At 42.8% G+C, this 22,151-nt stretch overlaps 1 protein-coding gene across 1 annotated transcript; it reads right to left on the bottom strand.

Moving 5' to 3' along the window:
- Positions 1-797: 797 nt before the first annotated feature.
- SLC25A33 (solute carrier family 25 member 33) lies at positions 798-20,639 on the bottom strand. The gene is made up of 7 exons (XM_068658597.1): positions 20,284-20,639; positions 11,231-11,410; positions 7,500-7,577; positions 5,975-6,075; positions 3,658-3,724; positions 1,977-2,260; positions 798-1,357 (listed from the first exon to the last, which is right to left on the bottom strand). The coding sequence occupies exons 1-7, from the start codon at positions 20,331-20,333 to the stop codon at positions 1,155-1,157; spliced, it is 963 nt and encodes a 320-aa protein (XP_068514698.1). The 5' UTR covers positions 20,334-20,639; the 3' UTR covers positions 798-1,154.
- Positions 20,640-22,151: the final 1,512 nt, after the last annotated feature.

A 22,151-nucleotide genomic window follows, 5' to 3' on the forward strand; every position in this document is an offset into this window, starting at 1 on the left:
AATACCCCTTTGATAATGTGTCTTTGATGGGGAAGGCAGAACTTTTATATGAAACGTGAGCACTGTTCCAACAGCTGCGCTAGACTAGCAGATCCTTCTTATTTCCTTCAGTAAGAAATCAAGTAATCACAAAGAAAATATTTATACAGGCTCTATTTTTTAGTGTTAAATCCACTGACACGTCTGTGAGATAACCACCAGAAGCACTGCTCTACAAAGACATCAAACAAAGAGGGACTTGTTCCTGAGCATCGTGTTATAAAGCAGAATCCAGAGCTGCATTCATAGTCTATAGTGTCTGGGACCTATCTCCTCTTCCACTCTCCAGACCCCTTGCATTGAATTATAAGGAAAATTCAACACAAAAAAGCCTCGCAGTAGCGAAAGGCTTATGTCAGGACACACGACCAAGTTAGCACATCTCATGGAATCTCTGCAGGTCAGCAGCCCACAAACACCGACTGCCCTTACGCTCTTCTATCCTTCACAAAAGCAAGGTCTAAAAGCTGTCAGTCGGGACAGAGTTTACACACACTAGCACTCAGGTGCACCCAGTACTGTCAATAATTACATTTTACTAAAGAGCCTCCCACAATCTTATTCCAGCAACACTGCCACTGTAAGTGGCTTTTCTGAGATGCTGGTGTGACACCTGAACACTCCAGAATGCTCACACAGCAACAAATAATGCACCATGAATAAAACAGAAGACATCTCCAAGCTACTTGGGCATTAGGTTATTTTAGTGCTAAAAAGTGACATGGCATTAGTGGTAGGAAGACCAACTTTCAAACCAGTTCTTCAGTTTTAATACAGTTTTAATGAACATCAGTCCAAGAGATCACTTGATGGTACGAGGTACATTCCTTGACCACAATGGCTGTGCTTAAGGAAAAGGACAAACATAAATTAAATAGTGTAATTTAATTTAGTAGCTGTTTAATTATCATTAAGTTAAAAAAAAAAGTTATAATTAACTATTAACGTTAATGACTCAAGACCTTTCAGAAAGCATGAATCCAAAAGGAAAATATCCAGCAGGTGATCACAGACTCGTAGCTCTTCCACCAGCACTGCCACCTGCAGCAGTCATAAAGGACTATTTGTTCAATGAAGAAATTGGTCTACAGTCTGTAACAGTAGTCTTGGCTCTGCTACTTTGCGCGGTCTTCTAACAGGTACACAATTAACTCATAGGTCGACAACACAATGGCTGTGTTTGGTATCTGTCGGATGAGCTGGGCAAAGAGTCCTCTATAGAAGGCAAGATAGCCTTCCTCACGTGCTACTAGACGTGCTGTCTGAATGAAAGTCTTGTATTTAGTGCCTTCTTCTCGCAGCCGTGTCCGTATGACCTCTGTAGAAAAGAGAAAGAGAGCCCAAAGTTAACAAGACTTAAACCATTCCATTAAGAAACATGCTAAGACCAAGAAAGAATATGCAATGCCCATGGACATTAAATCCTTCCTGCATCCATTGCCTGCTAGCCATTACTTCCAGACTGCCCTTCAGGCAAGGAGGAAAGTTAAAGATGACTTCCCCTCCATGTGGAATATATGGATTAGGTGCTTATTCAAGCTGCATTTAGATTATTCAACCTAAAGGCTTTATTGATGCCCACCCACATAGCCAATACTGCTCTTTGTATATAACCATGACAACATTCACATTTATCCAAAAATACCTCTGTTCACCCCACAAGCATTTCGCACACTTGGTTTGCATGCATGCATCCTTTTTCTGAGTTCTTATTGCCTCATGTGTGAATTAAAATAACCAGACGACCAGAAAACCACGTAGCTAACTAGCAATAGTGGGGCCAGAACTGGAAATGCCAATGCATACACACATGCTGCAGTAACATGCATTTGGCCATTCAAACAGCCAAGAATTTTACAACCCTAAAACCCAACATTTGCCTTGGATTAGAAGCAACAGCTGTTCCTCTGCAGTCATAAATGGAAAAGTTAACATACCATGTGGATAAGCAATACAAGAAGCACAGCCCTTGGAAACAGCAGCAGCAAACATCAGTCCAAAGAAGTTTGTGGAGTTCCTTTCGGTCCCATTAGTAGAAGAAGAGGGCAGCTGGACTTCCTTTAAGTGCTTTTTTAAACTTTCATAAATAGCAAAGCAGATAATGGTCTCAGAAATCCCAGCATAGGAGGCAGTCAGGCCTCTGTAAAAGCCACGGATACCTTCTGTCTGGTAAACGTATCTAGCACACTGCAGTGCATTCATTGGTTTTGAACCCCTCACTCTAAAAAACAAACAAAACAGAGAATATAATGAGCCTAGAATGAGAAATAAGATTAAACAAAAACAAAAACCCCACAGCCTCATGGTTTCCAGTAGTTCCCCTAACTATAGAAATGGTTCTCTACTAAGTTTTACCACAAAAATTCTTCTAGGAAAGCTGCACAGAGCAGGATTATCATGCTAGGAGTGCACACTTGGCTTTGCTAATTGACTAATACAGACTTGTAATCATTCCTACAGCTCCAGTCCTATCCAGTCTGCGACAGTTCAAGCCAATGCTTTAAGACACAACAAACATTGAGAACACACTGCTTTGTATTAAGGTAGTAATTCCATTTAAAGCCATCTTCAGCAGACCAAAAGACAGAGGTCTCCCACATGAGAAGAGATCTTTCATTTTCAAGAGGCAGCATGCAGTTCAAAGGTGCCACCCTGTGAAGCGCCAGAATTAAGGCTTATAAATTATTTATAAGTTGTGCTGTGCTTAAGGATCTTTCTTATCTCACCTAACCCATCCTTGCAGGAAAGAATTTCCATTCTAAGGAGTCATAAGTAGAGTCCCTCATTGCTTCAATATCCACCAGTGACTGTGAATTGCTCAGCTAAAAGATATCACTGTCAAATTCCCTCTCTGCCCTCAGGAGGTACACTTAACAGTAATACAATGCTGAAAGAAGCAAGGGAACATTAAACCACTGCAACAGATTCTTACCGCCTCTAGAATGTTTTATGAAACTAAACTAATCCTGCTTCATTAAACTTTAAAAACCTTCACCCTTTCTGCTCACAGCTACCTAGCTGTGTACCAGTAACCTTGGTTTGTTGCAGTAACACACACATCTGTATGATCTGGGGCTGGCACAGGTGATGCTGCCAAGTGGGACACAGACTGCAACCTCGTGTTTGGCTTCCCATACAGGCTCCTCTGACCTTTCCATGGCCTCTATTATTTCCATATCAAAGCACTTCAGTCCTTGACGTATTTAGGCTCAACATCAACCCCTGAAGTACAGAAGACTGTGTAAGCAGGGATCTGAGGGCAAATTAATGCTATGCCCAAATTTGCTCAACGTTTACAGCGGACCCAAAACCTGAATCTAACTCAGCACTGGAAGCAACTTCCACGAGTTGGACTTGATGATTCTTAAGGGTCCCTTCCAACTCAGGATATTCTATGATTCCTCTCAGTAGTAACTGTATATCAAAATTAAATAACACCAAAACCTTAACCTTCAGCCTGACCAGGCAAAAGGATGGCAGCTTGAAAGGTGGGAGTCAGGGGAAAGAAAGATCAAGTTCTATCAAAGTTTAAAAGACCATCAATAAAAACATTTTATATTTTTAAGTTTTCCAGAGGCTCCCTTAGCCACCTAGCAGTATCCCATCTCTGTCACTTACTTCCGTTCCAGTTGCATTCTGGTTTTCACCATCCATATAGGATTCATCAGGGAATTTGTAACAAAGGCTGAAAAAGGGAGAGGAAAAAGTACAGCTGAATCCAGGCCAGTGTACTGCCATTGTTCATGCAAATAGGAACCATATACATAGCACAGTGACACAGTTCTAGTGTCACAGCTCCAGAGGTTTCAAAAGACATGTAAGTGTGTAGCTTACAACGTGGCTCTTGCCAGAGAACTATCTGTATTCAACTTCAGAAGGTATCATCCAATGGCCTTGGAATTTCATATGGGTTCCTTCCTTTTTATACCTGTCCTAATGTGAACTTCACATTCCTAAAGACCACTGTAGGCAAGATAGCTTACCAGCTTACCAACTGGGTTTTGAATAATACATAAAAGGAAAACCTGTGGGGAACACACACGCGTATTAGTCTTTTGCTTTTCCCAAGGCTCTAGGTGGTGCCATTGAGCCATCTCATTAATGAAATCCACCCATAACTATGGGGTTAGTTTGGGAAAGATGTTTAATGATCCCTCTGGTGACCGATGCTTGAACTAGCGGGGCTCTTCCGCTCAACTATGCCTCTGTTTGTCATGTTTTTCTGACAACAAAATATTTTCCCATCCTACGAGGAAAAATACAACAAACCAAAACAATTTGGCTAAAACAGTATCAAAGGTTTGTTGATGTCTGTTAACTTGTTTTGTTGTGTTTGTTTTTGTTTTTTTAAACTGTTTAGAGAAATTACTACAACATTTCAGTTAGAAAAACATTTACCTCCACTTACTAAAGAAAAATCTAGAAACATTTTAAAGTGTTGAACAGTAACATGGTTTCTCTGCAAATACCGTAAGTTAGGAGGTGGCAAACTCCTGGGATCAAACTCCATGAGGACTGCCTTTGGCTTCCTCCAAAAGCTGATTGTAGAATATTTCCAGTAACACTGAAAGAGTCACTGTCCTTCAAAGACAAGGATCAGATCATGCTGCTATTCACTGTTCTGTAGCTGTAATACTTGTTTCATGGTTTCAAGAAGCCCTTTTCGAAAAAATCTTTAATTAAGAAGACAGCCAAGCATGTGGCTACATCAGTTTCCATCCGCTTCAGCGATTTCTTAAAACCTCCCTCAACACTGAATGTGGACAAAGCATAGAAGTTCACAGACAGGAGAAATAAATAACGCCGCTCTGACTCATTCACAGGGGTACTATGAAACCTATGGAAAGCGCTGTGCCAGCCGAGCATCACTGTATTGTCTCTTGGCACAAAAATCTGTGAAGGCCAAAGCAAAAGGATTTCCAGCTGCACCAATACGCTTTTAAAGTGCCTTATTACTTCAGGCAGTGTTCAGTTTCTGAGCCTTGCTGGATGTAAGCGTCACAGGCAGCACAAGTTACAAAGCAGATGACTGCCAGTTGACTGATACACACAAACCATACATATAGATCCGTCTACCTATTTATTAGGCTCTTCTGTGAAGTCCTACATGCCTTTTCTCTGCCTCCTCGCATATGAGAGGATGACTTTTTGAAAAGGTGCTAAGGCTTCCTACAACAACATTACATAACAAGCACATGCAATACCTTTGCTATAAACTCTTTAGTTTGCACCAACATGTGGCTGTTAGAACCAGATGCTAGAGAAGAGCGTATTTACCTTTTCAGTAACATTGTGAAACACCAATTTAAGCTCTTCAGAGAGTGTGTTCCTTAACAGTCTCCGTAGCAAGCTTGCCAAGTACTCGTCTGTTTGTTTTCCAGAGAACGGGATGTTTCCAGCCTCACAGATTTTATTTTTAAATAGTCTCTGAACTTTGGCTCATTAGGAGTGCCTTTTACATACCTCTGTTTCATGAACTTGGTCACGTCTCCTGATCTCGCCCTTTTATGGAGATCAGTGCTGGATGTATTTCCTAGAAAGTATATCCTTCTACACCTAGTAATAGATTCTAATGTTTTCTGGCATATACAAGCACAAACCACATGTATGTTTCAGAATGATCCACATATTGCCTCTGAATTCGTTCACATATCAATCACAATTATCCACAGCCCTCAGTCAAGACTGGTTTATTTGCCCAGGTCCTGTACAGACTGAAAGTCCAGTCCCTGCCTTACGATTCTTTCTACTCACTTTCTAGCTACTGAGAGGGGCAGAACACATCTTGAAGCAATAACAACCTGCAATAAACGCTTTAAAGAATTAAGTCGCATCTCAGAGCCACGCAGATGCCAATGCAGACATTCCTGCTACTGCTGAGAGGCTGGACATTGGTGTATTGTGGCAGACCATACGGAAGATGAATTACACTTACCTGCAGAACCTGCAGAACAGATGTGCACAATATTGCTGTTGGGTACAAAAATGCCATTAAATTGCTCTTTGGCTTTGGAGTAGCATGCAAAATAGACAGCTCTGTGGAAAATAACAGAAGAAAATCAATGTGATACTCATGACATCAAGTCAGACTTGTTACTATTTTACCCCCTTCGGAAAAACAAGACTCCTTCTCCAAAGGGGCCTCCATACGACTGCTTCCATCTGCAAGTCTGCAGATGTTTTTTCTCCTTACAATACAATGCCACTACCTGACTTGACGGCCACAAAGCAGAAATATTTTACTTTCATACCAAGTCTGAGATGGGAGGCAACGTGGTCGTGCAGATAAAGCAAGTTGGATTGGATCCTAACATCGGCACTGGCATTAAATACACTTTGTAACCTCGGGAAAGTCACATCCCCACTCTGAGCCTATGCTAAATGGGGTCAGAGCTACAGCTGCCTTAGCAGCAGTTCATTCTTGAAACACTTAACCCTGGGCTGAAATGAAAAACAGTTTTACCCACCTCAAATCCCTACATAATGCACGCAAAAAATAAAAACTCACAGCAAGATCTGCAACAGCCGATGCTTTAATATTAGCTAGGCACAAAATCTTCAGCCCTGCCAAGAGGTTGTCATTGGTATGTGTGGAAAGCAAACATTAGGTGCCTGCAAGGCTTCCAAATACAACCATTATAGGTAGTTTTGTTGTTACTGTTTAGAAAAGAGTGGGGAGACCTTTGGGGTTATGTGGCAGCTTTGCAAGTCCATTCCCCTGACCCTCAGCTGCAGTTTTTCATTTGAGAAGAATTTAGGCAGTCAAGGACCAGACAGGTATTCCTGTTTCACCTTGCATCTAGCTCCTAGTCTGTTTCTGGGAAACACTTATATGTTCCCAGGGAAGTGGTAGGCCTTACTAGAGAGATTAACATTAACCCTGAAGATATTTCTACAGTACATTCCCCTGTTTTCTAAAGCATAAAGTCATTGCAAAAGCCACTTAAGTGACTTATTTAAACTACACCTTAAATTTAAATTCTCCTTTAGTACTAGGCTAAAATATCCCCTGCTCCCCACTTTTTGTTTTTGAGGGTAGCATCATAAATTAAGTTCTACTGATAACAGAAAGCACAGATCAAAAGAAGCAGCTAAGATACACACATAAAAGTTTACAGAAGCCAGTAAAATATGACAAATCTGTCAGATCCAGGTTTCATTTATAAAAGGACAGGTACTGACTTTCATAATTTCATTACTTTTGAGAAGAGGATATGAATATTGATGAGAAGCAAGTTCTGAATATATTTAGTGATTGAAACATGTAACTGAAAGACAGTGTCATACAAGTATAAAGCAAATTTTAAAATTATTTGTTGGCATATGCACATCTGATACTCTTCAAAATCTAAGTTTACAGATGGGATAATTTTCTGACCTATTCTTCTCAATCATAAACAAACTACAACATTCGGGTCGGTGCCTTCAACGTGTCTTTTAGCAATAGTTTAACTATTTACCTTGATGGTGCAACTCCAACCAAGTTTGGACCCAGACCTCGGAAGAGCGACCTTGGTCCTTCTTTTTCCAGAATTGACCTTAAAATAAAAACAAACAAGGGAAAAAATGGGTAGTATTTGGGTTAAAAGTTAAATTTCTTGTTCTGGCAGGTGGTCAAAAGAACTGTGCTAAAGAAATAAGTATTAGCTGTGAACCTGTTAGCTCTCAAGCTACACAACAGACTTGAAAATTAGAATTATAGACTACTGGATAAAAGCCACTGTGCTGTAAAACTTCAGCGTGCTACAGGCCAATGTGTGTTGTATGACAGTAGCTTACAATTTCCATTCTTTGAAAAGTTGTCAGGAACTGAATTAAATAGTTTCACGGAGAATCCAATGCTAGTTGACTCTGATGAACATGGAATACTTTTGGCGTTTTCTGTATCCAAGCAATTTAAGCAGTTCAGGAGTTTGTTGCCTGTATAGAGACATGGGGAAAAAAGAAAAAGGAGCCCTCTTCCCTTTCACAATTAGTTAGCCATGATTTTTTTCCCCAGAGTGAAAGCTGAATGCAGCACCGTATCACAAGCTATGTCTCAGGGTAACTGTTCTGGTTTTGAGGGCATTCGGCATCCTTCCAAAGGAAACACCAAGCACAGAGGTACTCCTGTGCACCACTGCCACTGGATTTCATGGCCAGGTCTAAAGCAGGAAAACAACCAAATGATGTTTTCCTGCAATTCTGGAATTGCTCCAGTCTGGGTTTCCAAAGCCATTTTCAGCCATTTCCCCAGCAGCTGTCAAGTTCTGTACAATACCTTGCTCAGGTGCCTCATTGAAAAAAGAGCTAACCTTACAGAAATCTTTGCACTATTACCAGGAGACATATTCACAAGGAATAACCTGACAGCCAAGCACTAGGAAACACCGCCAAGTGTTCACCAGTGACAGCCAGGTACGGTCTAGTCACCATCGGGATGTCAGTGCACAACCTGCTAGATGGCAGCTCTCCACTTTAAAGTCTTATGGGAAAACCGTGCAATAAAATCCAGATAACACCAGGTCCCAGGTGTAGTTCACGTGCACCTGTTTGAAATGCCCATTTTTCAGAGTTTGCTTTCTAGGTCATTAGCACTGTTGGGAACGTTCGCCACAGGGTCCAAAAACAAGCTCATTAGACAGAAGAAGATATAGGAGCTTCTGAAATGCTTTTTCTGCAGTGAAGTTGAACTTTCTGTGTAAACTCCAGGGCTGAGTGTCTCCAAGGATACAGATCCACCAACTACTTGTTCTTTGTCACTTAACAGTCACGACTGCAGCTTCCAGCTGGGGTGACTCATCAGAATCTTAAACGGATTAGACAAAAACAGCCTGTCCTTCTGGAGTGCTTTCTATTCAGCAGCAGGCTTAACTTGCCCTCCTGAGTACCTACTTTCGTTCTATTTACAGCAGTTAAGGGGCCTTCATACTCAACACCTTTAACTCACAGACAGATTTTATATGTATGGCTCTAAAGGGCTGCTTCTTTAGCCATATGGCTTTCCTAAAACAGAAAATTCAATTCACATCCAATTTGCTCATGCACGCATGACCAGGATTGAGAAAGGGGTGGAAGAGTAAGAGAGACCTAACTTCCTCCTCTTCTTTCATGCACTTGTGTTTTATCACAAAGATCACAATCAATTGCATTACCTGTACTTCATGGATACTGCCACCAAGGGAATGACAGGGAGCACGATTATTTTGCTCTCACTTCTTAATCCTCTGGGGTAAATAGGTGAAAAGCTTGGTGATACATGCAGCTGAGCAATTCCTAAGTAAAATGAACTCAGGATCATAGTCACCAAATTTAATGAGCTTAATAAATATATTAAACGGTTGACTCAATTTTAACCCCTTTTTTAACTCCCTAAAAGGAGGATCTCAGAGAAAGATGGGAAGAGGAAATAAACTGAGAACCTCGTGCCTTTAAGTTACCACTTCATTGAGTCAGAGCTCTCTCAAGTGCAATGCTGCAAGGAGAAAAAAAAGTACAAAGGGAAAAAAATAGATGAAAATCGAAGGCAATTGGCACTGCTTCACATTTTCAGTCACGGATTGCTCTAGATTCACCTCTGAATATACAAAGTGTTTGGCATGGGACAGAAGCAGTGTTTACAACACAGAAACTCAAGTCCCAGAATGACTCCAGCCATCTCGTTCTGCAGAGAATTTGAGTTAGCACTGTACTGTTATATAACCGTGCAGCTTCTCCACAGGCAACCTGCCAAGTGTGTTGGCCTTACATAAATCATTCAACTTGTTTTGCTAGTCAAGTTAGCTATTTTCTTTGGCATTTCTACTACCTGATCTAAGCAGGACCTCCTCTGCATTACCCCGTTGTGTGCCCAGTGATCCAAATGTGGCGTGCCTCAATGCATTTGCGTGAGGTCTGAACCAGAACTTTACTGTGCTTTGATAGGAAATATAATAGTAGAGATTTGTCCTTCAGAATTGCTGGTAAAATTAGTCAGCAGTTATAAGAGACACGATTTCACGTTTCATCTTCTTTATGAATATACATCTGAAAAGGGAACAGCTAGAGCATCAGCTGCTGCAATCTGAACCAAGAAAAGTGACTAAATAATACAGGTGTCGACAGGATTGATGCACAATAATAATTAGCTGAAGCAACATACTAATAATAAACAGAAGAGATCTCATTAAGACAGATACAGTTGAGGAAAAGATAAGAGCTTGCAAAGCTCTAAGTGTATTTTGGCAAGACTTCTGCAAAAAGTGCCCTTCCCTCACTCCTGTAAGTTTCAGTTACAGATCACCCACACGACAGAGCAGACAAGCACAGCTTAAAATATATGGGATCACAGAATTCTGGAGGTCACCTGGTTCAAATGGATGCTAAAAGCAGGGCAGGCTTCAAAGATGGATCAGGGGCTGGCATGAATCACTAAGTGCAGAGAATCAGAAACATCATTACAGCTCTGCTCCATTAAGGAGCAGAAAAGGCCACAGGCTCTCACTTCTAAATGAAGCTTCCAAGAGAGTTCGTGACAGGAAAAGGCTGAATTAAAACTTCCCTCCATCAAACAGGTAAATAGCTTGGGTAGTAATAGAAACAAGGATCTCTCACCAGCCACACAAAGCAAACTGGGAATGGCTCCAGGAAAGAAAGACAAGGAGTACACGACTCAAATTCAGTCCTTCATTGTACCAAGAACTGGCCCCAGCTAGTAAGGATTACCTGTTCCACTGCTCCAAGGAGATAATAAACATGACAATTCCCCATAAAACACAAAGACTATACTCTCTGTTGTTCAAAATAATAATAAATAAGTAAACCTTTCATCCAGAATATTTTCTATGATAGTTCTTGCAAGCTAAACAGTACCAAAAGTTTGTGGCATGTCCTATGTATTGATCCTTACAACTTAATAACTACCAAAAAGCTCCAATCTGAAGAGACAACTTAAAAATAATGCTTCCAGACACTTACTCAAATCAATTTGCTTTGGAAAGCTTTTGAGTGCTAGCAGCAAATTTCCGTGGAAGCTTAATGGAATACTCAGGAAACTTATCTGTGTTTTTAAAAGAATAATTTATCTTTCGACTGCTGAATGCAGAAGCCCAACTGATCTGCATCCTTCCAGTGCAAATCTGAAGCAAAATCTGCGTTGCCTTTTTGCACTGAGGAATCGAAACTCAGATCTCTGGTGTTAATTAACATCAAAGGACCACAGGTGAGTACTCACTTGAGAACACTGAAGAGCCCAGGTGATACAGACGTTGGCCTAACCATTCCTTCACCACTGATGGTCCCCAGCTGGACTTGCGGGTAGTAGACAGCCCGGAAGGCTAGCTTTGAAGATTGGAGCCGTGTCTTTATTACTTCTAAGGGACAAGTAAAGATGGCACCAACTGTTCCTCCACATCTGTAAAACACAAATTTAAACAGAAGACAGAGTCAGTAAAACATGGCTGCACAGATAGACTGAGCCACAAGAGCACTGAGTATAAATATAAAAAAATATAAAAACTCGACTTCACTTGCTCCATGCTGTGGACAAGTTATCAAGAAGTAGGGCAGTTCTTCCACCAGGGAAAGGGAGACAGCTCCCAAGCCCTGGAGGAGGGGAGAGAAGGTTGAGAAACACTTCTGATGACTAATGATGATCCCATGTAGCGATGAGGTTGGAGGGGTGAAACACGAAGACAATACCCAACCCCAACAACAATCCATGACCATCTGCTGGTCCCGGAGTCTGTCAGGACTTGGAATTCTGCCTGTAAAAACTTCAGAGGCACCCATGTTTCAGAGGCTGTGCTCCTTACACAGACATAGCCTTGGATGGATTTTTCCTATGGAAAGCAGGAATCTTGCAGATAAAAACAAGCAACTGGGGATTAGGACACTGTAGGCTGAAAACACAGCAATATAACCCTTCACCATTTAGTATTTATGATCAAAACGGCTGCCTACAGAACTAGCAAAGAGAAAAATGACTGTAAATTAGGTCTTTTTAAAACAATGGATATCAACTTTTTTTGGGGGGGATAGAGGAAGCTGCAAGGATGAGAGAGAGGGTGGAAAAACATAATAATGGGGTTGCTGCTCTTTAGGCTACTAAAGATGAACAGAAATCCCAAAGTCTGATGACACAAACACTGAAATAATACATATACACACGTATGTACATGCAGACATTATTGGATATAACATAATAAACATACAATTATATATATATTTACTTATATATATAAAAAAAAGATCCTATCCTCTAACGACCCCTTACATTAGATGTATCTAACAACCAACCTCATTTGAAAACACTCAGCAGGGGGCAGAAAGAATGGAAATTATGGTTTTAATAAGGACATTTAACTTGGCTTGTCCGCTAGTGACACTTGCAACTTGTCACCTAGCCCTTATCACTGTCTCACTCCGTTTGTTTTTCCTGTTCTAGGGCTTTTTCTCCCTCATTCTTTAAGGCATGTCTTCTCCCTATAATTGGGTAATACCAGAACTGAAAACCAAGCTTCCAGCCAGCAGCAACCTGCTGTTACAAACTCTCCTAATTCACACTCCAGACATAGAGACCTACTGTAAAAAATCAGTTTTGAGACATAATAGAAAATAATCAAATTTGAAACAGTCCTGAGAATTTCCAGCACAGAGCTTTTACTTACCCAGGGCTAACTGCTCTTTACCTTAGAGTTTCAACAAACCATGTGTTCTACATGACATTATGCAAGTTCCAAAACCTCTCCTGTTACACCTTGCCCAAAAAGGGAGGCTAAGGTTGCCGGCACTGATCACACACCAGTTTGTTATTATTGAGATCTGGTGATAGCTGAATGTTCCAGCACAATGATGGAAAAGCAGCCATGACTTTTATCACTGGTGCAACAAAAGAGCTACAAAGATCTTCTTGAAATCAAACCAGTCCTGGGTATCATTGCTGTTTGCTGCCATTGCCATACAGGGGAGCAAAAAAGTTCCCAGTGTTAGCAAACTGGATGAATCAAAGTGTTGGTGGTTCACTGCATGAAAACAACACGTTGTGCTTCATGTTCTGCCACAAAAGCCCGAGGAGCAATGCTGGAGCCACCTGTTCCCTTGCTCCAAAAGCCCCCGCTCTCATCTTCGTGTAGTCAGCGTGGCTCAGAAAATGCCTACTGGGCCAACCACACAGAGTGCACAAGACCCTGTTTCCATCCATCATCTTGAAAATGACTTGTCAAACCATTTCTCTCTCCACCTCTGTTCCTCTTTTGTTTTTGAACGTCCCTTCTGTCAAACTTCACAACTAAAAACAATTCTGAGGATGGCTAAAAAGCGCTCTAAGTTTTATTAATCTAACAAGCTGGCATTTAGGAAGACAACTCAGGAGTTCAGGTTTTTCCAAGGGCATTTACTACAACCGATCATATTGACAAAGAAATATTTTCTTTATTTACCCAAGTTTCAAAGTATGTTATTCCTTCAAAAACCTGTGTTTAGACTTTCCTTAGAAAACAGCATGAGTCAATAACTTAACTTTCTTTGATGTTAATGTCAAACTGCAATTTAAGGAGCTTTCCCATGAGAAGAAGAAGAAGAGAAAAATCCCATCCTTTAACTTGCACATAAAAAAGCATTACTTGCTAGAGTCATAAGAACTTTACATGAAAATGTTTAGGAACAGAGAACTACAAAATGACAAGAATGTAGGTACTGGCGTGTATTTTCTCTGCATGAACTATTTCATCAGAAGAATCATTTTTAAACACAAGGAAAACGGCATTGAAAGACTGGCAGAGAAATTCCAGCTGCAGATACATCTAGTTTAGAAATGCTTTATCTGCTGCCACTTATTTTGCTTGCTGAAATAGTGTCTTACAGCAAAATGTAACAGCTCTTTGCCAAACCCTGAAGGCTCTGGATTCTAAATGCTGTGCTTCTCAGACACAAACATACAACAGAAGAAACTGTTGTCACGAAGCCTGACAATCTCATTTAACAGCAACACTTCAGTGAGTTTTTCCTTTAAGTTCTTGCTTCTTCCTCTTCTCTGATGAAAGGGGAAAACTTGGCTGGAACTAGGGACAATCCATACATTCAGAGCGAAAGACAGTGTAAGGAAGAGATTTGCCTTCATCCTGTTAAATCACTTAAGCTTTGATTGATGAATACAGACACAAAGTTGTTTATGGGATGAGCTACAGAGCAGCTGAGGTGGTGTCACTTGGATCAAGAATGGCAGTGTTCACAGAGACCTTATCAGGTCGCTGATTATTTTGTGTACTGAACCAGGGCTTGGACACGAGCCTTTTGGCCTGTCAATACCACTCTGGAGGACATGGCTTCAGCTTGTCCTTCCCTGTTTTGTTAGATGCATCTCATGTTGCTCACGTGCTATAACCTAGATCTTGGGGGAAACAGAAGGGCCACGAGCAGTTTCTCCTGCAAAACTTTTCCTGTTCCCATAGTTTGAACTTGGAGCGGGAAGTGCTTTGAGAACACCTCTTGCAGATCCACACTGCCACCATCCCTACGGCATACATCCCACACAGATGCAAACATTATAATTATCACCCCAGTAATCAACGTCCTCAAAAAAAGGCAAATCTGAGGGAGCTCGATGAAAACAATTTGATTTCTTTCATTCTCAGTTCATCTACCAATGATGCCCTACTGTTTTCCATCCTCAATTATTTCACATTTATGAACACTAAAACAATACCTTCACAGTGACACCTGATAAATTCAGAACAAAAATTCCACGTCCTGTTTCTGAACTACCAGTTTCCCAGTCTAGGGTGACATCTTGCCATACAATTCTTCAGCCTCTCTGACTGTTCCCTCCTTCATCAGCTGTCTCGCCTTCCTGGCCTGCTCCTTGCCTTCCATCCTTTAAGTTTGATGATCCAGTTAATTTATACAGCCTTTAATATTTAAGTACTTCTGGGAATGTATATGTAATCCTCCGATACTCAACACAATGAATTAGTATCTGCATCATGAGCTTTAACAGCTCAGAGTTAATGTTGTCAGCGACATTTAAGAAAAAAGCATTACCCAATAGAGCAATTCTCAGAATGTCAATAGCGTGCACACATTATATCCCAAATATAAATACAGCATATAGTTCAAGTCAGGACTTTGATGCATTAGACATCTTGTACAGATGAGCTGATTTTCCTCCACATGGAATTTTTTTTGCATCACATCCTGGTGTTGCTCTATTCCCTGGAAAGATGGCTGAAAATAACATGCTGTGCCTAAAAGAAACACTTTGTACTCCTAGGGTGTTCCAAATGCCTTCATCTGGGAAGAAAGGAAAAACACCAACCAGCCTTCCCCAGCTACATAAACAGCCCTCGACCCTGGCAGATTCAACTATAAATATGCAGCGAGGTAAATGTGATTTGGGAGGATCTAAAGGTGCAATTGAGGCAATACCTCCAAGTCTTCATCCCGTTTAGGCTGAGGTTTTTAACGATACACCAGTGCGTAACTACAGATCTGGAGATGATATGCAGTGCTCACTGCACCAGCGTTTAGCAAAAAGCTAAGCAATGCCTAAAAATGTCGTTAGTGGAAGGGAGAAACCTCCTCGGGAAGAAAACACCATGGTACACTCTTCTCAGTCACATGGCAAGCACTGAACAAGAGGTTCCCAGCTCTGCTCTGCATGCAGCACAGGCACACAGCCCTCTCCAGTGCGCGACACCCAGCAATTCATCAGCCCTGGCCTGTCGCATGCTGCCAGAAAAATAGTGTTTGTCCTTCAGGCTACAAATACCTCCTCTGGCTACGGGATTGCCAGGCATATATTGCCACTGGAGCAGGAGAATGCGATTCTCTGCTTTGTCATGTCCAAACAAAGAAATTAAGGAAAGTGCGGTACATATCCTCAGGCCAAGAGTTGAGTGTTTACGGAGATATATCCTGTGCTATACATTAAGACCTGCAGAAAAAAAATTATTTGCTTCCATAAACAGAAAACATTCTGTTTAAAAACCATGCCAAGGACGTTAATCTCAAAATCCAATTACGACTTCTCTCGCTGCCAGCTTTCTATTTTTACAAGGCCCACCCCCAATATATCACTGACTTGCATATGAAATCAACTCCCGGCGCCCACTAGCACAATCGATACAGATGATGCCAAGGATCTTAATTAAGAGCAGGGCTTATTTCATCTGTCCTAAATTTAATCACTGAGCAATACTCCTAATATGAATAACCGGACATAATGCTCAGTGTTAAAGATTTGAAAATTAAAAAGCATCCAAACCTGCAGTGATCCTTCAGCAGGGAAGCACAGACTTCACCAAGGTTGCAAGGAAAGCTGATTGCCTGGTTAGGGGAGTCGTAACTCCCAACTCAGGCTGACAGCATCGGGGAGCACCTCCTCCTCTGGCCACTGCTCTCAACATACGGAGCAGCTAATTTTTGGTGGCCAGGAGTCAACTGAAACACAAGAGGAGAATTAGCGCAAACTGTGTGGCAGCTATATTTAACGGGCTACCTTAAGAACCAGGTTGACAGCCACAATTCAGCTCACGCTTTGTGGATTGCACCACATACGGCTTCAAACCTCAAAACACAGCTTGAAAATCATCTGGTGCTACTGTCTGGACCCCTCTGGTGGACGCAGGACACTGTCCCAGTGAATTCAGTGGCACGACCGGTGCTTAACACTTCACTGCACTAACACTGCATCTGCTTTCCTGGTTGTTGACAGAGGATCGTGTCTGTGAAGGCAGATCAAGGAGATCTCAAGGTGAGCAGCATATTCACAGCAAGTGTTACACAAGTTTTCCCCGAGATTGCACTTGTGATAGGAATTTCATTTTGTTTTTCTCCAACGTGCCACATGGTCTAGCATGAAATGCACAGCACAAACAGCAGAGCAGGTTGCATCTTTGATATTTCAGTATTGCATCATCAAGACTGGAAGCAAAACAAGCTCCTGCATTCTCAGAAGCCATAGGAAAGTCAGCTTCAAAGCAATACAGACTGTTCTTCATGCCCCAGTTTTGAGATATTAAGCATTCAGTGTATTTCCAGCTAACAAGGCTGTCATCAGGTGTGAATATTCTTGCAAGCACTTCCTGCGTTCCTCAGGCTGATGCACTGTTAGCCAATTATATAAAGCACATGAAAACCTAAACTAGATAGAGGACTGGAAAAGAATGAATCTCTTCATAAAGTCTCTGCCCTGGACCACACGCAGCACAACAGATGTCCTTTGGGTGAAGACTGCTTCTGTACATTTTACATATGGAAACAATATCTCCCAAATGGTTCGTTAGCATTAGCACATTGCATAACAATCAACATCTGTGGGAGCTGTATGTGGCCCCGTACCCACAACTCATGTGATTACTACTCTGGGGAGCAGCTTTATGTTAGTTCTGTTATTTGTGCTTTACCCTCTGGCAAACTGAGGTCAACCCCAACGCTTTAAACAAGAATCTCGGTGACCTCATGCATTAAACACCCCTTGGTGCAGCTGAGACAATCCGTGTATGCATATGAAGACAGGTGTCAATGTCTTTAAGGCAGCTTCCTATTACCGGTCTTGCCAAAGTGTCTTCCAGCTCCTTTCCAGGAGCTTACGAAAGCTTTGGCATCTCAGGTTGCTTTCAGAGCAGCAAGGGAGTTACAGATGCAGGCCTCAACACCAAGACAGAGAAAGTCACAAACATGGTTATATTCACAGAGCACAGCTTCCCCAGCTTGAATAAAACTGCTCAAGGACAGACATCACACAGTGCTTCTATGAAATCAAGGTAAGTTTGTTCTTAGCTTTTTCAGGTATTCTGCCAGTTCTGTGAAAAGCTCTGCAGCCTCTAAATATCACCTGCTAGAATCCCTGTAGTAAACAGAATTATTGCAGCTGGAGAGACAACATGGAGTCACCTCTGCTGCAGCCTGAGCCAAGCTTTGTCCCCGAACAAAAACAAGCAAGAACTCCACTGACTTCACCAGGGAAGGAAGAACCCGGACTTGTAAACATGCTTACATCTGTTGTGCAATTTAAGCATCATTCTGCTCGTTGCTGCTGAAATCTTTCCTGCCCTCAGAGACATTTTCCCATCAACATCCCAAGACCTTTTGGTTTGCTGTTATTACTGTAAGCCCTAAAAGGAAGGAACAGAAATAAGAGGAAGCCAAGGACTGTGTCTGCCTGTAAGTAAGCCGGCCTGCTTTTCCGTGCAGACATTAGGGTGTTGTATTACATCTCCTCAGCACCTGACGCACCGCCCCGTACTCACCTTCACAGAAGGCTAATGTAATACCAATAATAAAGCTCTAACAAAATTATTTTAAGTGAATGAGCTTCATCTGCAGAAAATATTTTACAATGGAACAAAGCTTAGCACCTTACACAACTTATAAAGCATTCAGAGCTTCCAACACGTTCTGCTGGAGAAGGTAATTTTATCCACGGTCCTTGTTGTGCAGGAATTCTGCATCACAATACAATCCATTTATTAAGGTTTAATAGGATTCTAACAAAAACTGCAAATGCAAAGGTATTGGAAAGACCAATTACTCAGAGACTATTGCCTGAAGGTAAACACAGTAATAATTCTAAACTTCCAAAACTGGATACCTTGCGTGGCAGTTTGAGACTGACATTCAGTTTCTTGTTCCACCCAGTGAGCCCCAGAAGTCTGCATTTCTTACTTGAAAAGCAGAGGTAATGGCATTAGCAGACACATACAGAATACACCAGTTCAGGGCCTTGAACAGGGAACCACCCTGAAATAAATCTCTTTTGGGATGGCAGGTGGGAAGGTAACACATTATACACACATACCCTTGGTTGTATAGGGCAAACACTTCAGCATAAGCTGGTGCACAAGCTAAATTTGCTGTCTCATTTTCCTTTCTGTAACATCACAGCCAGATAAGTGATAGTGCACTTTTTGGTGCCACTTTAAATAAGAAGCTATTTTTCAAAGGCCCACATACCCTACAAGGCCATCCCTCTCCTCCACGCTATATTTTCATCACTGCTTTAAAAATGGATCAGTCTTATTATAACAGACAGGTCAGGAGGACGTGCTCTGTTGTGTTTCCATTCTTTCCTTCCATGCTCCATCAAAACCAGCTTGGACCTAATGCCTTTCTAGGTATACTGCATAAACTGTTTATTAGGATCCTTGGAGAAGGTGGAGGGTACACTAAATGACTAAGGAAGATGCTGAACATCCATTGCTGGATTAAAACACCAGTGAGTCTAAAATTCCTATTTATTTATTGTGCAAGGAGTTCTGTGAGGACACCTAGAGCCCTGGAGAGGCATTGTTACTACCCAAACTAGTTGCATGTGTAAATCCAGCTCCCATTGCTGCCACAGCCTCCAGGCGCTGGTCTAATACAAAGAGGGGGGAAAAAGAAACAGGGGGAGAGAATATTTACAACCATACATAACAGCTGAGCCAGCAGAAGGGCCACATCTCCTTAAAACTTAAAAAGAAATGGTTTTAGTATTTGTATTTAATGAATTTACTGCCCCATGCACATCAGAGGAGACTGAACTTTAGCAACAGAAGGAACTGTGGTGTACTATTAAACAGATTAAACCCAACAATTGCTTTCATGGGGGCTTCCTAACTGTTGTCAGCTGGCAGGCACCACAGAGTACCCCACCACTGAGCTAGTCTAAATAACTGGGGAAAAAAAAGGAATTTGCATAAGGACAGAAGTACATGGAACAGCAATTACGAGCTGTGTATTAAATGACTGTTTATTTATTTACTTTACGCCATAAAATGATCGTACTGCTCTGCAATGAAGACACACGTGGTACCTTATTTTACACGGGTTGGTTTTCATTTTCGCTTGTTTGTTTTAAGCCTCACACGACAAAACCAAGCAGCTGACAACTCCTTGAGAGAGCCTGAAGGGCCCAGCAGGCCACTACCAGTACCAGGACCTTCTCTCCTTTTTTTTTTTAATACTTCCTCGTCGGTACAACCCCACGGACCCACAACCACCGAGCCATGAGCTCTGTGGCCACCCCCGGAGCTCATTAACAGAGCTCATTAACGCCCTGCAGCCACCCCCACACCGCACACAACCACCCTTCGGCTCCCAGCCCCCACCCACCACAGCAGAGCGGGCCATGAGGGCAGCCCCGGCCCAAATTACGCCTTTTTATTAATTAATTAACCGCCGGCCGGGCGACCCCGCTCCAGCCCCCCCCACGGCTGCCGCCTCCCTCGGGGGGCCGTCAGCGCCCGGGGGCCCTTCCCAGCCCGGCATGGCCCTGAAGGCAGCAGCCTCCCGGTGCCCTGCACTCACCCCCCGGCGAAGAGGTGCAGCAGGGTGTTCTCCTGAGGGGTGCCCGCCATGCCGCTGCCGGTCCCGGTGCCGGTGTCGCCGCCTCAGGATCCGGCTGGGCGGGCGCTGAGCAGCGGAGGCCGGGCGGCGGCGCGCATGAGATGGCGGCGGGCGGCGCCTCACGACGGCACTCCCGGCCCGCCCAGTGGCTGAGGCCGCCCTCTCAGCAAGTGCCTGAGGAGCTCCCAGTGCCTAAATGAGTCCCGAAATGTCACAGATCCGCAGAATCACGGAACGGTTGGGGTTGGAAGGGAGCTCTGGAGATCATCCGGTCCAACCTCCGCACCGAGCAGGGTCACCCAGAGCACGCGGGATGGCAGCCAGGCGGGTTCTGGGTATCTGCAGGGAAGGAGACTCCACAACCTCTCTAGGCAACTCTGGCACCCTCACAGTAAAGAAGTGCCCGCTCACAATCAGCTGGAACACCCACTGTTTCAGTTTGTGTCCATTGCCTCTTGTCCTGTTGCCAGGCACCACGGAGAAGAGTCTGGCCCCATCCTCTTGACACCCTTCCTTTAATTATTTATACACATTGCTAAGATCCCCTCTCAGCCTGCTCTTTTCCAAGCTAAACAGGCCCAGCTCTGTCAGGCTGTCCTCGTGCAACAGGTGCTCCAGCCCTCTAATCCTCTTATTAGCCCTCTGCTGGACTTGCTCCAGGAGCAACCTCTTGGACTGGGGAGCCCAGAACTGGCCTCAGCAGGTCTGAGTAGAGGAGGAAGCTCCTTTGGTTTTGTGTTAATATCAGGAACTGAGGAAACACGCCAATTATTTCACTAGACACACACACACACAAAAATAAAAGCTCAGTTTGCGTATTCAAAACCTGCAGCTTTCCTCCAGTTCTTTGAATGACCTGGGGGAAAGCTCAGATGCTCGCAGTGCTGGGCAAGAAAGCTGCTGGGTGTTTCTGAGAGATGGCTTGACACTGAGCTTTAGCAGGCTTTATGTTTAAGGGGCACATGACATCAAGCTTTTAAAATTTGCACTCCCCTAAAGTCAGTGGAAGACCTTTGGCCCAGTGCAATGATTTACACTCATCTGTAGGATAGATGCCATCAATTTATATGCTGTGGATTAATTTCACAGCCAGGACTTTTAGGAATGTCTGGATTTTTACATTAAAGAAGACTGAGCCATTTCTAACAAAGCTAAAATCCTGGGGAAAAGATTAACGTGTACAAAAAGACCCTTGGTCTGCACATTTTCCATATACACAAGCTTTCTATTATCATGACAACAGGCTTGAACGAACAGCCTCCTAGTTTGAATTCAGATCCAGACACGAACCTCATGCCTCCTGTATGACACAGGCCAAAATTCCCAGTCCTCAGACTTTTGGAAGCTGGGGTTTGAAGGCTGGTTGTGCACACTCTGAGTTTAGGCTTCAGCCTACTTGGAGGAAAGCAGGGCTTAAGGGTTAAAACCAAGAGGTGAAGCAGTACCTGGGTCCATGCTGGGGGCAGTGCTGTTGGTGTGGGCCTTCTTGGATCCTCAGAACTGTCCTAGACCTTTCTGGTTTTGAGGTGCTGATGATGAACCCCAATTTGCTACAAAGAACATTTACCTTTAAGAGATCTTGTGTGCTGGCTGGAGGGTAATGATTTACCAAAGCAGAATCAGTCTAGCAGACAGGGGTGATGGGATCCCTAGTCTACAGCATTTGTTGAGATTAAGGAATGAATACAGCATTAAGTGCAAATGGGATCTGAGGCAAAGTTACAGCTCTGGCCACCTGGTTCCCATGCAAGCCAGAATCCGAAGGACCCCAAGCTGTCATCAAGATTCTGTAAAGCTACTCTTTGTAATGATGTAGAACTTACACCAGA

The sequence above is a fragment of the Anas acuta genome, chromosome 22 (assembly GCF_963932015.1).
Source record: "Anas acuta chromosome 22, bAnaAcu1.1, whole genome shotgun sequence".
Lineage (NCBI taxonomy): Eukaryota > Metazoa > Chordata > Aves > Anseriformes > Anatidae > Anas > Anas acuta.